Below are 21,634 nucleotides of genomic sequence, written 5' to 3' on the forward strand. Positions count from 1 at the left end.
TTCATCATCATTCATAAGAGCCTAAAAATGATTCAAATGAATCTTTTGAATACCAGTACATGATGTTGGAGAAATGGTAATACATTTATCAAGTAAATACTCAAGACTGAATATTGAATACAGCACAACTGTATGGTCCTTACCATATTACTGTTAATGAACAATTCATTTATTATTTAGAGACTTCTGTTATAGTGACCCTGACATTTAAAGCAAGTCTACAATGTCATAGTGAGCTAGAGGAAGCCGTTTGTGATGGAGACAAATTGTTGAGATGGCAGGAAGCCAGTAGAAATTGATATAGTGAGCAGTTGAGCAGCTGGAGTGCACTTGTCAGCACAACAGTGTGATACCAACTGTGTAAGCAAATTTGTGACTTTGCTGTATTTTATTTATGGGGAATCTGAAATTGATCTTTTTAATTAACATGTTGAAAAGCTGTTTAGTATGATTTCATTTATGTGTTGCTTATAACAGAACAATCAAAAAATTACATAAGTCAGCCAGCAGTTTCTGGCCATGCTACCCTAGACACGCTGAATAAATTAGTCCTAATGAATAGGCTGCCTTTCATGGGCAGCTTGTCAGATGAGGCAGATTACAGACTGATAGCACAGATCATGGCAAGGACACATGAGAGACTGACCATCTATCTGTCTTGTACTTTGCACTGAGCATTAAAGTGGGGTGATGCTGTAAGCAGGGAGAAAATTTACATCCAAAAAATGTATCCAAATACATTATATAGCCCAGAATACATGCTGCTTTTTCTGTTTGTTTGGGGGTACTTAAGAGCAGACCCCTCCCCCACAAGGATGTGTGGTCTTTTCCTTTGCATCCCAATGAGAAATTATTTTGGTTGGCCCTTGGTTGATTAGAGGCCTAATGGTAACCAAAGAAGCATGAAATTACTTTTTTTCAGTGCAGGCATACACACAAGCACACTCACATGCTCATACACATGCAGACCAACTGAAGTGGAACGCTACCACAGAATACTGATGCTCACCTTTCCCACTTTAACCTAATATTACCCAAATACTTTATTCCATTTCCAAGGAAATGGAGAAAGACAGTAGATGGGCAAACATTCCAAAATTAAATCAGAAATAAAGAAAAAGTTGAAAAATATTATGAATAATTTTTAAATTATTGTATAATTTATCAAATTGACTACAGCTCCGATTGACATTTAACTGTTCATGGCAACTGATTTCTTAGTAAACTAAACAAGGCAACCCCCCCCCAAAAAAAACTAGACTAACTAGCTAATATAGGAGACTAAGAGACACTCAGATATCAAGTTAATCTTACATTTTATACTCCAAACAGACAATGAAGAAAAACACTAAACTGTGGTTAAATATGACAAATTAACATCCAAAAAGTGTGATGCAGTGTATGAGTGATGCACGTTGCGCATAACGGATTTGTAGTGTTTCTGAACATGGCTGAATAACATAACAACAGTTTACCATCATTTACCATGAGTGGGCATCAATTAAAATGATAGCAATTAGATAAAAAGTAAAAGATAAAGTAGTAATGCAATCACAACACAAATCCTGGTTATCTATTTCTATAATTCCAATTAATATTTGCAAGTTGTGTTTACATTACAGTTAATAGATGATGTGTTTGTCATCTGACCCATTTTATTGGTAAATGCGACATCAATTAGGGTTCTACTGTTTTAGTGACTCTTTTAAGTCCTTTGATTATTTGTTTGAAATAAAATTTTGACATTGCCATTTTCAATTTTTGTCAACCAGTTCATATTATAGTCATCAGTTGTTGATCATAAAATAATATGTGTGTGATGGCGAATTGTACAAGACAACAATTTTAAAACTCATCTGATGGGAAAAAATCACATGTAAAGCTACATCTCTTATGATAGTGTTTGGGAAGTTACGAAGTTTCATTTTTGCCCTTCCTCATAGCAAAGGTGGAATATAACGTCAAATATAATTGTTCAAATAAACAGGATTTTCTTTGATTGACATTTGGGGTTATGACCATTTGAAAGTTGAAAGTATAGCTATGCCATCTGTTGGTTTTAACCAGGGTCTAATAGGAAGTAATAGTAGCAGGCAACAAAGTGACAGTGTGCAATCTTTCTGTTGAACAAGCAGCTTCTCACACATAGGTTTTCTTTGCTCATCCTGGGAAGTGTAAAAACTTGTTGCAATGTGTAGATAGTGTCCATATGCAGTAATTCAAAAACAAATGACATGAATCCATTCCATAGAGGGTCTTCTGGATCAACAAGTCAGTGGTTTATTTGACTGGTGAATCTTTCTATGTCACATTTATGATTGTCTGGTTTTTGCTTTCAAAAGAAGGAAATGTACCTGTCTATACTGGTTAGTTTTTGTGAATAAGAACAAATTTACTTTCCTTTTACAAAGCACTAACATTATCACCCTTTTTGTACACTCAGAAAACAAGTGGCAATATGCTATTGGATTTTAGGCTGCATAAATATCCATCCATCCATCCATTCGCTTCCACTTATCCTTTTCAGGGTTGCGGGGGGGCTGGAGCCTATCCCAGCTGTCATAGGGCGAGAGGGCAAGATAGAAAACTGTGCAAAATAAAACTTGACACTGGCTCTGCATTTGTCACATTTATCATTATCAGATCATGAGATCCCTAACCCTAACCCTGAGAAAAATGTGTTCTCACATCCTATGCCCACACATCCTTAAGTGTTAGAATATGTCTGTTTGTTTTTTTTTAAGTTCAGTTTTATCTAGTGTGTGATAGATGTGATATGTTGTGTGATATAGCACAGAGATCCTTCTGTAGTCGTTATTTAAGCCAGTTTGTTTTCTAATGTGCTCATGTAGTTCATATTATAGTTAACATTTTTAAAGGAAATCCAACATTAAATTATCTATAAACTGTGTTCTAGCATATGTTGGTCTAAGAGAGTGTTCGAAATGTCTGATTTGACCAGCTATTGCCAACAAATCAGAAGTCAGGAACATGTACAGTATATTTGTACAGCTCAAATAGTTTCCATGTGGTGTCTGTCAAACATGTGAGGCTATAATTTCCTGTTTTCTGGCCTCTGCAGGAGGAACCTGACCAAGCTGTCTCTGATCTTCAGTCATATGCTGGCAGAAATCAAAGCAATCTTCCCTGGAGGACAGTTCCAAGGAGACACGTTCAGGATTACCAAAGCTGATGCTGCTGACTTCTGGAGGAGATTTTTTGGTGAAAAGTAAGTGTCACCTCAGTATTATTTTTGTTGTTGTTTGTTTGTTTTTTGATAGATGTGTATGTTATTCACTTGTCCAAATTGGACATGCACACAAATAGTTGGGAATGACAGATTCCATTAAATAATCAACACCATCACCTTTAACGTGTAATGGTATAAAGTAGTAAAACACCACAACAAATGTACCAAGCCTATTCTAGAGCTGGCTAGCTAAAAGTTTGTCAAATTCCACACTGGTGCTAAATTTCAAGTTCAAGTTCAAATTTTATTCGCCATGCAGTGGCAGGTTGCCCTGCAGTGGAATGAACCCGCCCCCCGACCTTACACACACAACACAGACATCACATGGGGATACAAGTCAGAGAACGTTTGCATTACAGAAAAAAAACACTGAAATGTACACTACAGTATGAAAGTACAAGAGGAAAAGAAGAGACCTCTACTCATGCTGGGCTATAGGAGGACAGCATGAGAACAGGAAACAAAAAAACTCCTCTGCACAGAAAGCACATAAATGTCCACAGTACAACATTATAGAGCACGTGACCAGCAACAGGGTTGGGTAGGGGATGAGGAGTAATCCCAGGCAACACAGCAGCCATCCTGCCACTGCGCCGTCTCTCCAGCGCGGGCCCAGACCCGCCTCGTGTTCCCAGGAGGCAACAAGCATCGAAGGCGTTGGAAAGGGAGGGGGGATGAGTGAGTGCTTATCAGTGTAAGTGTATGTGTGTGCGTGTCCATAGTTCAGCTGAGACAGTGTCCTTCGCCCTACCAGGCTAAGTAAACAGTCTACCAGCCAACCCAGGTGGCCTTATAATGGGAAGGAACAGTCAAAACACAGTCGTTATCAGGGAGTTTTTGTTCGGCTCCAGCCTTGAGCCCACAGCTGGCGCCAAAGGGATATCCGCATTATCATGTTGATGTTGTTGATTTTTCTTTTATGCGAACAACACATGAGAATTTCAAAGCTGTTCTTTAACACTCCGACACTGGTCTCTCAATCTCCCGTTGGAGAGCCGCGAGCTTCTCCATGATGTTATCAAACTTGCGCTCCGTGGTCTTGTCATTCTTGTGCTCAGAGAGACGATTCTGAGAACTCACGACTGCAGTGAGCTGCTCCACGATGTAATCCAACTTTCGCTCTGAGGTGTTATTCTGAGGGAACTTCCCCTTGATGTAATCCAATATACGCTCAGAGGTGTTATTCTGAGTATTCACGGCAGCCGTAAGCTTCTCCAAGGTCTTAACCATGCTGCACTCAGTGAGCCCATTCTGAGAAGTCGCGCCTCGTCCCATCGTTTCAATCCCAGCGGGCAGCCTTGGGGGGGTTTGAACAGCTGGTTCCGCTTTCTTAATTCTCCGATAAGCCAGGGCCAAGCCAGCTCCGATCAGCAAAAACCCTGTTATCATGGTTCCGAATAGGTAGATATCTTCAGCATCCTCGATCGGCAGTCCCGCAAGGCACACGATCCTCCATTTCTGCCACCCGTCCATCGTGTATCCGGCAGGGAAAGTCCTTCCAGGGCACTCGGGCTCTCCCGAGCCCAGACTTCTCGTTGACAAAAGGGTGTCAATAGCATTCAGAGACCAGTTGATCAAATCCATAATTCTCTTTTAGGTTTTAGAGAACAGACTGTGAGAGAGTGTTCCAGGGAAAGTAATACACACGAGACAAGACAAGGACACAAGAGGCTAAGCAGGGAAGATAAGGGAAAGGAGGAGAGGAGAAAAGTGCAACTGCCTTTGCCGAGATCCAAACGAGAAAGAGTAATTTAGCAGTATTTTTCATTAAGCATACAATTTCAGATCATTACCATTTTCCATTCATACTGACAAAGGTCTGCAGTAGGGTAGTGATTACTTCCTTATGAAGCGGTTTCTAATTCTTTTCAGTTTTATCAGGAGGACATTTTTGGCTAGTATTTTCCATGATTTTCAAATGTCTTAAAAGAATATGTTTTGTTCATATACCTTCCTCATAAAAAAGAGCTAAATCTCTTGGATGTTTTTTTTTATTTGCATAAAAAATGCAAAACTTATTTTGTGATATTCTTGGAATTTTGAGAATATTATAAGATCCTGTTCCTATAATTTCAATACATTACAGAATATATGTAACTCAGTATAATAGTGAATTAAAGTGTTTGTTATGAAAAATGTTATGTTAAAAAAATCCACTTGTGTAGAGAGATATAAATTGCTACTGGATGCACTATCACTGCTTTATTTTGATTCTGTAAAACCTCATAATTATCTCTAAGACCATGTGTTTTTTTCAATATAGTTGAATTATCTCTGCTCATCCTACACTGTGTTCAGAGCCACCTTAGAAACTAAGTATAGTATAATCTGTTAGATTATTAGATTGTTGCAAACCGAAGCTGAGGTATAGCCCTTTAATCAGTCGAAGGGTCACACTTGTTACCCATCCTGAGAGAAGATTGAGACGTCAGGACTTGGCTTGAGGCTAACTGCACATAATGTCTTTCAGATGAATTTACTGTTTATATTGTAAGGAAGCTGATGCTGATGCTCACTATAAATAAACATTCATAAATTTAAGCAGAAAACATCACTATGGCCATTATTAGCCAAATTAGCCAACTGTGTCAGATAGGAAGCTGTTGGAGGTATATGAAATGCAAAAAGTTGGTCTGTAGTTACTTTGTTTTAATGAGAAACATGATATGCCTCAGTGGGTCATCTACTTATAGGAAAGTCAGTGCATCGTTCTCTTGACTCCTGAGTCCACATGCCCTAATGCATCCATGGCAGTGTATGTGTGGATGCTATAAAGTGCTTAGGCATAGATAAACCCACTGTATGAATTTCTGTGTGATTGGGGGAATGAGACGTGTAGTAAAAAGTGCTTTGAATGATTAGAAAGGCGCTATACAACTACCAGTCATGGCTACTATAACACTGCAATTCTTTGTTTGTTTCGCATTTAATCAAGCTGAAGTTTCCATTTCTGTGGTTTGTGCTTGTGGATGGGCTGAACCATGACAGCTCCTGTGTCACCTATAACACTGGCTGATGGCTTCAGTCTGTAAATAATACTCACATACATTACATCTCAGAACTCACCTCAAAGACAAGCTTCAAAAATGTAATCATAGGAAGGATAGCTGAACAGTTTACCTCTATTATTTTTATTCAGTAGGCTGGTTGACAAATTACTGTATCTTCAGATATGTGACATCAGCTGCAAACTACATCATCCGGGAAGTATTCACAGTGGTTAACCTCTTCGACATTTTGTCATGTTAGACCCTTATTCCAAAATGGATTAAATTCATTTTTAAACACAAAATTCCACACATAATACCATAATGACAAAGTAAAACATTTTTGCTTACACAAGTATTCACAGCCTTTGATCAGTATTTTGTTGATGCACCTTTGGCAGCACTCAAGTATTTCTGAGTATGATGCTACAAGCTTGGCACACCTGTTGTTGGGCAGTTTCTCCCATTTTTTGCAGAACCTTTCAAGCTCCATCAGGTTGGTTTGGGCTCTGGCTGGGCCACTCAAAGACATTCACAGAGTGGTCCCGAAGCCATTCCTTCTTGTTACCACTGTTGTTATCTTGGCTGTGTGCTTAGGGTTATTATCCTGTTGAAGATAAACCTTTGCCACATTTCAAAAGCCAGAGCACTTTGAAGGAGGCTGTCATCAAGGATGTCTCTGTAGATTGCTGCTGTCATTTTTTCCTCAACCCTGACTAATCTCCCAGTTCTGCTGCTGATGCTGGCACCACGATGCTTCACTGTAGGGATGGTATTAGCCAGGTGGTGAGCAGTGCCTGCTTTCCATGATACACAGGATTCAGGCCAAAAAGTTAAATCTTTATTTAAGAGAGACCAGAGAATTTTGTTTTTCATGGTCTGCGGGTCCTTCAGTTGAGTTCCAGCAAACTCCAGGCAGGCTGTCATGAGGAATGATTTCCGTCTGGCTGCTCTACCGTACAAGCTTGATCGGTGAAGTGCTGCAGAAATGATACTCCTTCTATCCCAACTTGCTCAGACTGGCCAAGTAGCTAATAGTCCCGGTGTTTCAAAATCTTCCTATTATGGATGATGGCGGTCACTGTGCTGATTGGGATCTTCAGTGCTGCAGACATTTTTCTATACCCCCACCCAAGTTCTGTGACTTGATACAATTCTGTCTTGAAAATCTACAGATAATTCCTCTGACTTTTTGTGCACTGTCCTCAAAGGGACCTTATATAGACAGGTGTGTGTCAGGGTGCAACTGAGCTCAGTTTTCGGTGTCATGCAAGAATTACACTTCTGAATTTTAAGCAAACTTTTTCCACTTTGTTGTTATTGGATATTGTGTGTAGGATTTTGAGTTGAAAAATGAATTTAATCCATTTTACAATAAGGCTGTAACATAACACATTATGGAGGAAGTAAAGCACTGTGAATACTTTTCTCTTCCTCTGGGATTAATGGTACAGTCCAAATTACGGTTACAGTTGTGTCATTTTAAAACTGCGATGTAAAAAGGATGACTTAAAAAACAAAAAAACAAATACATTAAACATAGGGCACCAAATTCTGTAAATTCTCAAAATGCCTGAAATGCCAGTTTTGTGTGGATTTTTTTTATCCACAGGTTTTTTTTTACCCTAATAGAAGATAGTGTTTAAGGCAATAGCTTCACATTTTCACAGATACACTGTTGGATATTTTTCAGAAAATGAAATTTAAACTGTGAATCATATATTTTGTTTTAATATGTTAAAACGATATGTTATGAATTAATTAAATTCACATATGGTAAAGGGACTGATTCTTATATAGCGCTTTTCTACTCTCCCGGAGTACTCAAAGCACTGTATATAACATGCCACATTCACCCAATCTCACAAGCACTTTCTTTATACATAGTGCTTTCTAACTACAGTCACACATTCATACGCTGACAGATGCATCAGAAAGTAACTTGGGGTTAGTATCTTGCCCAAGGATACTTGCCCCCTTGTGATTTGGTGTATATTGTATTATGTATACAATATACAATAGCAATTATGTATGTATTAACACTAAATCACAAGAGTTCTGTTACAGGGCTTTATAATCTAAGGTAGAGATCCTGAAGTAATAGAGAGAGAAAACCCCCCACAATTAAACGTCCCTCTATGAGCAAGCACTTGATGACAGTGGGGAGGAAATACTGCCTTTTATCAGAAAGAAATCTCTGACAGAACCAGGCTCAGGAAGGGGGGGGGGGGCATCGGCCACGACCGTTTGGGGGTAATGGAAGTAAGACAGACTAAAAAAAAGAAAGACAGAAAGAGATTAACAGTAATGAATGATTAAATGTAGAGTGGTGTTAAAGCATATAGTGAGTGAAAAAGAAACACTATATTGGAGCTCTATTGGAGTATCAGGTCTTGAAGATAAAATCAGTCCTGGTTATTCAATGCATTGTATGTAAGGAGAAGGATTTTAAATTAAATTCTGAATCTAACAGGGAGCCAATGAAGGGAATGTTCTCTCTTTCGCTGCAGCATGTTGGATCAATGGACAGCTTTTCAGAGAGTCCAGCCGAGAAGTAATAAATGCAAAAACTAGTTTTTCAGCTCTATGACAGGATGTTTCTAATTTTAGAGATACTTTACAAATACATGAGCAGTCCTACACAATTGTGTAATTCATTATGCACATGGAAGGACATGCTCTGGTTACCTGGCTTCATGGATGGATAGAGTTTGGCATCATCTATATGAATAAAAAATGAATAGCATAACAATGAAAATGTACACAATGCAGATTATACCCATTGTTATCCATCCAAATGATACTATTTAAGGGAAACGTGCAGTGTAAACAGAATTGGTCCTTCACAGAACCCTACAGAACACTATATAAAAACCAATTAGTTTGCTAATTGCTTAACAGAGCTCTGACTCTCTGTCATCCTGGGTAGAGTGCAGTAACACTAGCCAAGGCTCTCCTCTGATAAGCTCCCCAATGTGTGACGCTTTGCCCTCGGGCGCAGAACGCACTGAACTTCACTCTTATCAGGTCTTGGACCTTACTCCCAGTTTTCCTTAATTAGGTCCCCAGCAGCTTCCTGCCAAACAGCAACTCAAAGGGAGAACTTAGGAATTATGGACTTTAAAGTCTTATTCAGACACTTCACCAACCGTCAGTCTCTCTGGATGCCGACTCAGGAGATAACCTGAAACACCTTTCGATAGTGAATTGGCCCATTTTTCAATTTTCATCACTTAGCCAAAGTCTAATTTCACAGTGTTGTCAGAAGACTGCTCAAGGGGAAAATCTTCCATGAAGTAAATCACCGGAACTGGGGATGCCCCTGAGAGACTTCCAATTTCCTCCTGCCTGGAGAGTGTTGGAGGACTTTGCATCACCGCTGAACACAGCACAGACATCATATGTGCCTACCAGTTGTGTGCACATCCCTAAACAATGCCTCATCAGTTTATTAAACCCAAATCATTCCGTTCCCAGAATTAACCGATGTTCCAGAAGGGAGCTAACTGCAGCCTTGACTCTTTTCCCTTGGATTTGGTGGACTAAGACCTATGTGGAACCCTTCAATTCAATTCAATTTCAATTCAATTCAATTCAATTCAATTCAATTCAATTCAATTCAATTCAATTTTATTTATATAGCGCCAAATCACAACAAAAGTCGCCTCAAGGCGCTTCATAGATACAGAGAAAAACCCAACAATCATATGACCCCCTATGAGCAAGCACTTTGGCGACAGTGGGAAGGAAAAACTCCCTTTTAACAGGAAGAAACCTCCGGCAGAACCAGGCTCAGGGAGGGGCGGCCATCTGCTGCGACCGGTTGGGGTGAGAGAAGGAAGACAGGATAAAAGACATGCTGTGGAAGAGAGACAGAGGTTAATAACAGATATGATTCAACACAGAGAGGTCTGTTAATACATAGAGAGCGAGAAAGGTGACTGGAAAGGAAAAACTCAATGCATCATGGGAATCCCCCGGCAGCCTACATCTATTGCAGCATAACTAAGGGAGGATTCAGGGTCACCTGGTCCAGCCCTAACTATATGCTTTAGCAAAAAGGAAAGTTTTAAGCCTAATCTTAAAAGTAGAGATAGTGTCTGTCTCCCGAATCCAAACTGGAAGCTGGTTCCACAGAAGAGGGGCCTGAAAACTGAAGGCTCTCCCTCCCATTCTACTTTTAAATACTCTAGGAACAACAAGTAGGCCTGCAGAGCGGGAGCGAAGTGCTCTAATAGGGTGATATGGTACTACAAGGTCATTAAGATAAGATGGGGCCTGATTATTTAAGACCTTGTATGTGAGGAGCAGGATTTTGAATTCAATTCTGGATTTAACAGGAAGCCAATGAAGGGAAGCCAAAACAGGAGAAATATGCTCTCTCTTTCTAGTCCCTGTCAGTACTCTTGCTGCAGCATTTTGGATTAGCTGAAGGCTTTTCAGTGAGTTTTTTGGACATCCTGATAATAATGAATTGCAGTAGTCCAGCCTGGAAGTAATAAATGCATGAACTAGTTTTTCAGCGTCACTCTGAGACAGGATATTTCTAATTTTAGAGATGTTGCGCAAATGGAAGAACGCAGTCTTACATATTTGCTTAATATGTGCGTTGAAGGACATATCCTGGTCAAAAATGACTCCAAGGTTCCTCACAGTGTTACTGGAGGCCAAGGTAATGCCATCCAGAGTAAGAATCTGGTTAGATACCATATTTCTAAGCTTTTCAGCGCCGAGTACAATGACCTCAGTTTTATCTGAGTTAAGAAGCAAAAAGTTAGTGGCCATCCAAGACTTTATGTCTTTAAGACATTCCTGCAGTTTAACTAATTGGTGTGTGTTATCTGGCTTCATGGACAGATAGAGCTGGGTGTCATCTGCATAGCAGTGAAAATGTATGCTATGTCTTCTAATGATGCTGCCTAGGGGAAGCATGTATAATGTTAACAGAATTGGTCCTAGCACTGAACCCTGTGGAACTCCATAATTAACCTCAGTGTGTGAAGAGGACTCTCCATTTACATGCACAAATTGGAGTCTATTAGATAGATATGATACAAACCACTGCAGTGCAATACCTGTAATACCTACAGCATGTTCTAATCGCTCTAATAGGATATTATGGTCAACAGTATTGAATGCTGCACTAAGGTCAAGAAGGACAAGCACAGAGATGAGTCCACTGTCAGAGGCCATAAGAAGATCATTTGTAACCTTCGCTAAAGCTGTTTCTGTGCTGTGATGAACTCTGAAACCTGACTGAAACTCTTCAAATAAACCATTCCTCTGCAGATGATCTGTTAGCTGTTTGACAACTACTCTTTCAAGGATTTTTGATATGATATGGTGGATATGTTGGCCCTTCTGCCAACATATCCACCACTTCCAGGTTTGCTGACCAACAGAGACCCACTCTACCAGATCTGTTTGTCCCGGGAGCCCCACAAACTGTTCCAACATGGCTAAATCCAGCAGCTGTGTTCCCGTCTCAATTGGGCCAGGCTGCAACCACCTGGCTCCTGCATCTCAGAGCTGTTGCGTGTAGGTGAAGGGTCAATCCTTGAACTATATCCCTCTTCCCTGGAGTTGCCCTGCAGACATTTGTGAATTTGCCCCACAATACCTGCCACTGTCTGGGCCTCCCTCAAAAAAAGGGACAGCATCCGCAACATCCATTCTGCCACTAGACACTGGGACACCTCAACTGTGGCCATGAACATCTCCAGAAATGACTGCTATTTACAGAACACTGTTATAAAATATATCATTGTCTTTGTATTTCCTGAACCTTATTAGTGAATGCCATTGAGATGTTTTGTCCTTTAATAAAAATTAATCACAAAATTTTTTAGATTTTAGATTTTTACGTTACAGTGTTCCCTCATTTATCGTGGGAGTTATGTTCTAAAAATAACCCACGATAGGTGAAATCCACAAAATAGCCAGCTTTATTATTTACAATTATTATTGATGTTTTCAGGCTGTAAAGCCCCTCACTACACACTTTATACACTTTTCTCAGACAAGCATGAACATTTTTACACTTTTCTCTCTTGTTTAAACGCTCTGAAAGTTCAAACCTTTGTAGAAAAATAAGTCCAGTATTATAGAATGAAACCAAAGATCAAACCCTGTTTTCAGGTACAGAACATGGGAATAGAGCAGCTGCGAGAGAATTCAACATTAATGAATCAATGGTATGGAAATAGAGGAACCAAGAAGAATGAGTTGAGTGAAGTTTGACTTATCTGCCTGTTTTGTTTCGCTTAATGCGCCTTATGGTCCGAAAAATATGGTAACTTCTACCTTCCAAAACTGAATATAAACTCAAATCTATGGAATTCATATAGTAGTATAGATTGCATTTTTTGGGGTCTTCTAATGTCCCGTTTTCAGGACGGGACCACAAGGTTGCTTCGTTTTTTATACACATTTCCAGAGAGCCCCCCATAAAACACAGCCCAAACAGCTGATTAGTTACACACCCACGCACATCTATTATTAATTTCACTTGAAAGAAGTTTTACTTTAATATTTCTATTTTTGCTGTTGAGTTGCATTCATCATCTTGTCAGTGCAGTAAACATTCTGCCCGAGAGGTCAATAAATCTACTGGTTCTTACCTTATATAGCACTTTTGTACTCTACCTGAGCACCAGTGGTGCTTTATATAAAATGCTCCATTCACACCATCATCCATTATCTATGCGCTTTCTATCTCACCATTCACACGCCGATGGATGCATCGGAGAGCAACTTGGTGTTAGTATGCTGCTAAAGGATATTTAGGCATAGAAAGTATTTGGTTCATGCAATGTTTGTGTTATCTTTACTGTGTTGTTGAAATTTTAGGCTACCTCATTGTTTAGGTTTACCAGTTGCTGGGTAAAAGATGTTGCATATTGCTCAGTCTTATCCTCACTTATGTTCATAAACATGTTGTTTGTTCCAGAATGCTTAATGTTTAATATTTACTGCCTCTGTGTATTTTCCTTTTTGTAATTTACACTGTTAAAAAAAACATCTTAAAAAACCAGTAATATTCCAGCAGCTCGGGCGCCAAAATACTACCGTAAAATAACAGAAAATTACTTCCTCATAAAAATACGGTGATTTCCAGTAATGACAATACAGTTTGTTGCGCTAATTTCAGAATCAGAATCAGAATCGTGTTTATTGGCCAAGTATATGTGCAGACACATACAGGGAATTTGGTTTCGGTAGATGGTGGCTCTCAAGCAAGCAATGTAAATCACACACACACACACAGGTGTCTATATACATACATTACACATACATACACAAAGCTGTGTAAACCAACTATAAATAACTAATCTAAACTTATATACATAAAATACAGAAATGAAATGAGGTGGAATGAATACTACAGAATGTACATAAGGTGCAGTTGCAGTCTGGCAGTGGGAGCAGTGTGACAGGTCAACTGTTAAGAAGGGAGATGGCGAGGGGAAAGAAACTGTTCCTATGTCGGGTGGTCCTGGTCTGCAGGCTTCTGTACCATCTGCCAGAGGGCAGCAGATCAAAAAGTCTGTGTCCAGGATGTGAGGGGTCTGTGATGATTTTCCCTGCCCGTTTCCTGGTTCTTGAGAGGTACAGATGCTGGATGGAGGGCAGGGGGCGCCAATGATCCTTTCTGATGCCCGTACAGTCCGCTGCAGTCTGCTCCTGTCCTGTTTAGTGGCTGCACCATACCAGACTGTGATGGAGGAGCACAGGACAGACTCAATGACCGCAGTGTAGAACTGGATCAGCAGCTCCTGTGGAAGACTGTACTTCCCCAGTTGTCTCAGGAAGTACATCCTCTGCTGGGTCTTTTTGAGGATGGAGTTGATGTTGGTCTCCCACTTGGTCCTGGGAGATGGTTGTACCCAGGAACTTGAAGATCTTCACAGTCGACACAGGGCTGTCTGATATGGTGAGGGGGAGCAGAGTTGAGGGATATCTCCTGAAGTCCACTGTCATCTCGACAGTTTTAAGAGTGTTCAGCTCCAGATTGTGCTGACTGCACCAGAGTACCAGCCGCTCAACTTCCTGCCGGTATGCAGACTCATCACCATCCTGAATGAGGCCAATGACAGTGGTGTCATCTGCAAACTTTAGGAGTTTAACAGCTGAGTTCTTGGAGGTGCAGTCATTAGTGTAGAGGGAGAACAGTAGTGGTGAGAGGACACATCCTTGAGGGGCACCAATACTGAGGGACCGAGTTTCAGAGGTGATCTCCCCCAGCCTCACTTGTTGCTTTCTGTCTGTCAGGAAGCTGGTGATCCACTGACAGGTAGCTGGTGACACGCTGAGCTGGGAGAGTTTGGAGGAGAGATGTTCAGGCACAATGGTGTTAAAAGCCGAACTAAAGTCCACAAACAGGACCCTGGCATAAGTTCCCGGGTGGTCGAGGTGTTGCAGGATGTAGTGCAGCCCCATGTTCACTGCATCATCCACCGACCTGTTTGCCCGGTAGGCAAACTGCAGAGGGTCCAGCTGGTGGCCTGTAATGTCTTTCAGATGGGCTAACACCAGTCGTTCGAAGGATTTCATGACCACAGACGTCAAGGCGACAGGTCTGTAGTCATTCAGTCCTGTGATGGTGGGTTTCTTGGGAACAGGGATGATGGTGGAGCGTTTGAAGCAGGAGGGAACTTCACACAGCTCCAGGGATCTGTTGAAGATGCGAGTAAAGATGGGAGCCAGCTGTTCCGCACAGGTCTTGAGGCAGGAGGCTGAGACGCCGTCTGGTCCGGGGGGTTTCCTGGGCTTCTGTTTCTGGAATAGTCGACTCACATCCTCAGTGTGTATTCTGAGTTGCAGGGAGGAGGAAAGGGGGGTGAGAGGTGTGGTGGAGGTCATTGAGTCTCGATTGGAGAGGGTGGTCGTTGGGTCTGGATTGGGGAGGGTGGGGCTGGTTGTTGAGTCTGGATTGGGGAGGGTGGGGGTGGTTGTTGAGTCTGGATTGGGGAGGGTGGGGGTGGTTGTTGAGTCTTGATTGGGGAGGGTGGTGGTGGTCGTTAGGTCTGGATTGGGGAAGGTGGGGGTGGTCGTTGAGACTGGATTGGGGAGGGGGAGGGTGAAGGGGGGAGAGGTGGAAAGTGTGTTGGGGGTCCATGTCTGAAGCAATGTCCCTGGGGAGGGGAGGGTGGGGCGTGGGAGTCTGTCCGTCTCAAACCTGCAGTAGAAAGTGTTTAACTCGTTTGCTAGGTCTTTGTTTGCTTCAATAGTGGGTGGGGGGCGTCTGTAGCTGGTGATTACCTGCAGGCCCCTCCACACTGACGCTGGGTCGTTGGCTGAGAGCCGTTCTTCCAGCTTCTGGGAGTAGATCCTTTTAGCTGCTTTGATCTCCTTGGTCAGTGTGTTCCTAGCTTGCTTGTACAGGGCCCTGTCACCACTCCTCCTTGGCCTTACGAAGATGCCGGAGTTTAGGAGTGAACCATGGTTTATTGTTGTTGTATGTGCAAAAGGTCTTTGTTGGCACACACACATCTTCACAGAAACTGATGTATGATGTCACAGTGTCCGTGAGCTCATCTAGGTTCTCAGATGCAGCTTCAAAAACAGTCCAATCAGTGCAGTCAAAACAGTCCTGCAGTTCCTGCTTTGCTGCGTTAGTCCACTTCTTCACAGTTTTGACTACAGGCTTCGCACGTTTGAGTTTTTGCCTATAAACTGGAATAAGATGGACCATGCAGTGATCAGAATGTCCCAAAGCTGCCCGGGGCACAGTGTGATAGGCATCTTTTAGAGTGGTGTAGCAGTGATCCAGTATGATGTTGTCCCTGGTGGGGCAGTCTATATGCTGTCTGTATTTAGGGAGTTCGTAGTTTAGGTTTGCTCTGTTAAAATCCCCAAGAATAATTGTAAAGGAATCTGGGAATTTCCTCTCCAGGGTAGTAATCTGGTCAGCCAGCTCGCACAGTGCGTTGTTCGCGTTGGCCTGTGGAGGGATGTAAACTCCGACCAGCATGAAGGAAGAAAACTCCCGCGGTGAATAAAAAGGTTTACAGTTGATGAAAAAACTTTCCAAGTGTGGGCTGCAGTGTTTCTGTAACACTGTGACATCAGTACACCAACCTTCATTAATGTAGAAGCAGACTCCACCACCCTTTGTTTTCCCTGAGAGCTCTGTTTCGCGGTCCGCCCGGTGAAGTTGGAAGCCCGGCAGATTTAAGACAGCATCTGGGACTCGCTCACTGAGCCAGGTTTCAGTGAAGCAGAGGGCAGCAGAGCATGCAAAGTCCTTGTTAGTCCGGAGCAGTAATTCGTCGACTTTGTTTGGAAGAGGGCGGAGATTCGCGAGGTGAATGGAGGGGAGTGCCGCGCGGAATCCTCGCCGACGTAGTTTCACCAGCTACCTCATATAAAATATATATAGCTCACCATTTCACATGGGATCTTGCCTTTTCAAGTGGTTTTAAACATTAAATTAGGAACATGTTAATGTGATTAAACAATGAAATTATCTATAAATAGGAAAAAAAATAAATCCTAAAAAAACTGTAATATTCCGGCAGCTGGGGCGCCAAAATACTACAGTAAAATAACAGAAAATAACTTTCCCATGAAAATACAGTCATTTTCAGTAATGAAAATAGTTTGTTGCACTAATTTTACTTGGGATTCTGCCTTTTCCAAGTGCTTTTAGACATTAAATTAGGAACATTTTAACGTGATGAAACAATGGAATTACCTATAAACAAGGTCAATGAATGTGGCAATATGAATCATAATACGTAAATGTACAGAAATATACAGTTAACAGTTGGTTTAAATAATAATGGATTGCATGCCCTGGGACAGACTGACAGAGGCGAGGCTGCCATATCGCACAATCGCCCCTCTCGCCATCACCAGTAGGTGAAGAGTCTTGACCACGGACACAATACCGAGAGTGTCCGAGCCGGGGCTCAAACCGGCAACCTTCTGATCACAAGGCGAACTTCCAACTCTTGAGCCACTATTGCCCTAAATAGTAATGATAATAAAACTTATGTGATGTAACACAAGCTTATAGGAATCATGTTATATACTTTTCCATAGCATTACATTTGAATTCAACAGTTCAATCTTTCAAATAACGGACAGATATTTGTGAAGTCATGATACATTTGTGAATGTATTTTAACAATCTAAATATGCATATGTACAGACAGATACATTTAATAATCATGAAAATTATGTTTTATTGCATTACAGTGATTTAACGTTAATGTACATTTGAAATGTGAAATCACAGTCTATTTACGTAACTTTAATGATATTCTAGAAGAACAGAACAAAACTGTAAAATGCACAGTAAAATACTTTTATATTGGGTTTTTTTCCTACAGTACAGCCATACCCGCGATCTTGTGGTTGTTAGTTCACATTCATTGGCCGATGCTTAGCGTCATGTTTTATGTGTCCCAACATCCAATGGCATGTCACATTGTTTTCATGGCCACACCCTCACCCCAGGTGCAGAGGCCTATTTCTGTTCAGGAATGTTGTGAATACTTTGAGATTTATATTAATTGCAATTCCTACCTCTACATTTATTTTTTAAAATATATAATTAGCACAGCATGGCCGTGCAATGTTTTATATGTTTGTTTGTTTTTTGTTTTTATTCCTATTAATTATATTTTCACTTGTTTCCTCTGAATTATTGAATCAGACCTAGATGACATGGAATTTTCAGATTATAATCAAATTATAATTCAAATACTCCTTTAATTATTGATTATTCTCATTACTGTTCGATCATTTTATATATTTTTCCATAGTATTACATTTGAATTTCACAGATCATTCTCTCATATAACAGACAAATATTTGTGAAATTATGATACATTTCTGAATGTATTTTTACAATCTAAATATGTACAAAAAATATATTTAAAAAACAAGTAAATTGTGTTTTACTATATTTACAGTGATGTTATGTTATTTTACCTTTGACATGTAAAATCACAGTCTACTTATGTAAATGTAATGATATTCTAGAAAGACAGTACAAAACTGTAAAATATACAGTAAGATACTTTGACATTACTATTTTTTTGGAACAGTGTGGTTAATGCATTTGGCATCTTGGGAACATTTGAATCATTTTTTTTAATTGCTGAATATTAGGTTTTAAACTATGTCAGGGTATAAGATACTGTTGTGTTTAAGTAACTTTGCTGATTTGACTGCAAGCCCAGTGTCTAAAGGCCCACTGTGGCTAATCACAGTCACCACATACATTTGGTAATTTGCACATTTATATCAGTAAAGATGCATGTCTGGATATCTAACTTATATCTCACAATCCTGTATGTGACTTTTACGACTTGGTTCTTTTGCAGGACAATAGTGCCATGGAAAGTCTTCCGTCAGTGCCTTCATGACATACATCCCATCAGCAGCGGTCTGGAGGCTATGGCTCTCAAATCCACCATTGACCTCACCTGCAATGACTACATTTCTGTGTTCGAGTTTGACATCTTCACACGCCTCTTCCAGGTTGGTCAATATCAAGTAAATTAGTTTCCAACTACTTAATCTGATTATTTTGACTCATATGACCTTTTACTTTAGACTGTAGTTTGGTTTTATTTCACTTTCTTCAGCTTATCTGGGTCCGGGAGGCAGGGGCAGCAGTCCAGTCAAGGACGCTGGTGCCACAGTTTGTCAATCTCTTGTTTCCTACTCCCTTCTTTCATAACCAAGACACTGAGATACCCAAACTCATCAACTTGTGCCAGCAACTCATCCCGGACCTGGAATGATTACTACACCCTTTTCCGGCTGAGGACCATGGCCTCAAATTTGGACTTGTTGATCCCCATTCCTGGCACACCTGTGCACTGGAGGCCGCCACCTGATGAACACAGCCACATCCTTTGCAAAATTCCACACCTGTGCACTGGAGGCCGCCACCTGATGAACACAGCCACATCCTTTGCAAAATTCAGAGATGAGATTCTGAGGCCTCCAAAGTAGAAGCCTACCACCACATGGCGGCGCCTAAAAAAATCTGTCCATAAAAACTATGAACCAAATCTTTGGAAAAGTGCAGTTCTAAGGGAGTCCAACACACATTGAAAGCGAGTCCGACTTATTGCCAGCAAATTGGACCAAGCTCCTGCAGTAGTCACATAAGGATTGAACAGCTTTGTAGCCAGACAGGTACCACTCCAGATCTCCATGCGATATAGTCCGGACATGTCAGCCAGGACAGCCTTAAAACATCCAGAGCCTTTTGGAACTCGGGCGAACCTCATCCACCCCAGGGACCTGGCTACCAAGGAACTGGTTAACTGCCTCAGTGACCTTGTCCCTAGTGAGGGGCGAGTTGTCCCTCTCATTCACAGACTGCTTCCTCTATGGAAGAGGTGTCAGTGGGATTGAGGATACCTAACTGTATTCCCACTTGAGATCAGTGAGTAGAGCACCACTTTCCCTCCCTGAGTTGCCGAATGGTTTACCAGAATTGCTCTGAGACAGACCAAAAGTTTTTTTCCATGGCTTCACCAAACTCCCCTGAGTTTTTGCTTCAGCTACCACCCCAGGCTGCATTCCAGTTGGCCTTCTAGTACCCGTCAGCTGTTTCCAAAGTCCCACAGGCTAACCAAGCCCAATAGGACTCCTTCTTCAGCTTTGATGGGTCCCTTCACCTCCAGTTTCCAACATCTGGTTCGGAGATTACCACCATGACAAGCACCAAGAACACCCTCACCCAATGACTCCAAGAAGGCTGGGTGCTCTGAACTGTCGTTAGGCCCATAAGCACATACAACAGTCAGGACCCGTTCCCTAGCCCGAAGGTACAGGGAAATGGCCATCTTGTCCAATGACATGAACCCCAGTGTACAAGCAGCAAAACGAGAGGATACAAGAATACCTACCCCTGCCCATTACGTGTCACCAAGGGTAACTCCAGACTATAACAGAGTCCGTGACTCTTCAGGAGAATGGTTCCAGTGTCAGAGTGGTATGTTGAGGTGACCCTGACTATATTTAGTTGGTATCTCTCAACGTCACGCACTTGCTCAGGGTCCTTCCCTATAAGAGAGGAGTTTTGTGTCCCAGTAGTCAACCTCAATAGCTGTAGATCGGTTTGCCAGGGCCCCCGCCCTTGATCCTTACCCATGACACAATGCACCTGACCCCCTCAGTGCCTTCTGCGGGTGGTAGGCATACAGGAGGCTAAGGCTAAGTTCCGGCCACCGGATGGTCTATGTCAAGTTCCCTCCACAAACCTGACTTAAGGAGGGTGATTGAATATTTTCAATTCGATTCAATTCAATTCAAATTGTTTATTGTCATGTGTACAAAGAAAAGCATTTCTCTGTGCAATGAAATTCTTTCTCTGCTGTCCACACACTGTGAGCAAATTTTGCAAACAGATTTGTGTGCAGAGTGTGCAAAAATTATTATTACTGTTAAAATAGGTCAGCTGTTCTGAGTCTGATAGCAGTGGGGAAGAAGGCGTTGTTGAGTCGGGATGTTCTGGATTTCACACTTCTAAAACCGTCCCGATGGCAGAAGTGTGAACAGTCCGTGTTGGGGGTGTGTGGGATCTTTGAGGATGGAACCAGCTCTCCTCTGGACTCTGCGATGGTAGATGCTCTGCAGAGAGGGCAGTACAGTCCTGGTGATCTTCTCCACAGTTGTTATCACTCTCTGCATGCGTTTGCGGTCCATAGCAGTAGTGCTGCCATACTATGCAGTGATGCAACTTGGTCAGTGTGCTCTCGACAATGCAGCTGTAGAAGCTGCTGAGGATCTTGGCCGACATACCAAATTTCCTCAGCCTCCTTAGGAAATACAGCCACTGCTGAGCCTTCATGACCAGCTGTGTGGTGTTCAGTGTCCAGGTGAGGTCCTCAATGATGTAGACGCCTAGGTATCTAAAGCTGCTCACCCTCTCCACTTAACGCCCCCAGATAAACAGCGGCTGGTGAGGCCTCCTCTTCTTTCCCGTGTCCACTATCATCTCTTTGTCTTATGAGTGCTGAGGGTTGAGGTTGTCTTCACACCATGACACCAGACCGGCCACCTCTCTCCTATAAGCCACTTCGTCCCCTCCAGTGATGCGACCAATCACTGCAGTGTTTTCCGCGAACTTCAGTATGGTGTTATCCCTATTGCAGGCAACACAGTTGTGGGTGTACAGGGTGTAGAGGACAGGACTGAGGACGCAACCCTGTGGAATGCCAGTGTTTGTAATAGTGCTGGCTGAAGTCCTGTCGGACTGGGAAAGTCCTGTAGCCAGTCACATGGGTGATCTGGGGGTTCTGGAAGGTCTGGGAGGTCTGGAAGGTCCGGGAGGTCTGGAAGGTCTGAGGGGGTTGGAGGGTCTCGAAGTGGGTGTAGAATACATTGAGGTCTGATGGTGCTGACGGTGGCCCTGTACTCTGTGATG

General features: G+C 41.9%; 2 protein-coding genes across 4 annotated transcripts in view; one reads left to right on the plus strand and one right to left on the minus strand.

Annotated features, from left to right (window-relative positions):
* cblb (Cbl proto-oncogene B, E3 ubiquitin protein ligase) overlaps positions 1 to 21,634 on the plus strand; it is a 101,447-nt gene that overhangs the window by 10,059 nt on the left and 69,754 nt on the right. For all 3 annotated transcript variants that reach the window (XM_006800536.3, XM_035911955.2, XM_087847127.1), the window contains 2 exons: positions 3,083 to 3,229; positions 18,573 to 18,729. In XM_006800536.3, the coding sequence (XP_006800599.1) occupies positions 3,083 to 3,229; positions 18,573 to 18,729 (304 nt within the window). The remainder of the gene's footprint in view (positions 1 to 3,082; positions 3,230 to 18,572; positions 18,730 to 21,634) is intronic.
* LOC148100842 (uncharacterized) lies at positions 4,205 to 4,849 on the minus strand. The gene has a single exon (XM_087847129.1). The coding sequence runs from the start codon at positions 4,832 to 4,834 to the stop codon at positions 4,205 to 4,207; it is 630 nt and encodes a 209-aa protein (XP_087703255.1). The 5' UTR covers positions 4,835 to 4,849.

This window comes from Neolamprologus brichardi, chromosome 10, assembly GCF_056152115.1.
Source record: "Neolamprologus brichardi isolate AB-2024 chromosome 10, ASM5615211v1, whole genome shotgun sequence".
Lineage (NCBI taxonomy): Eukaryota > Metazoa > Chordata > Actinopteri > Cichliformes > Cichlidae > Neolamprologus > Neolamprologus brichardi.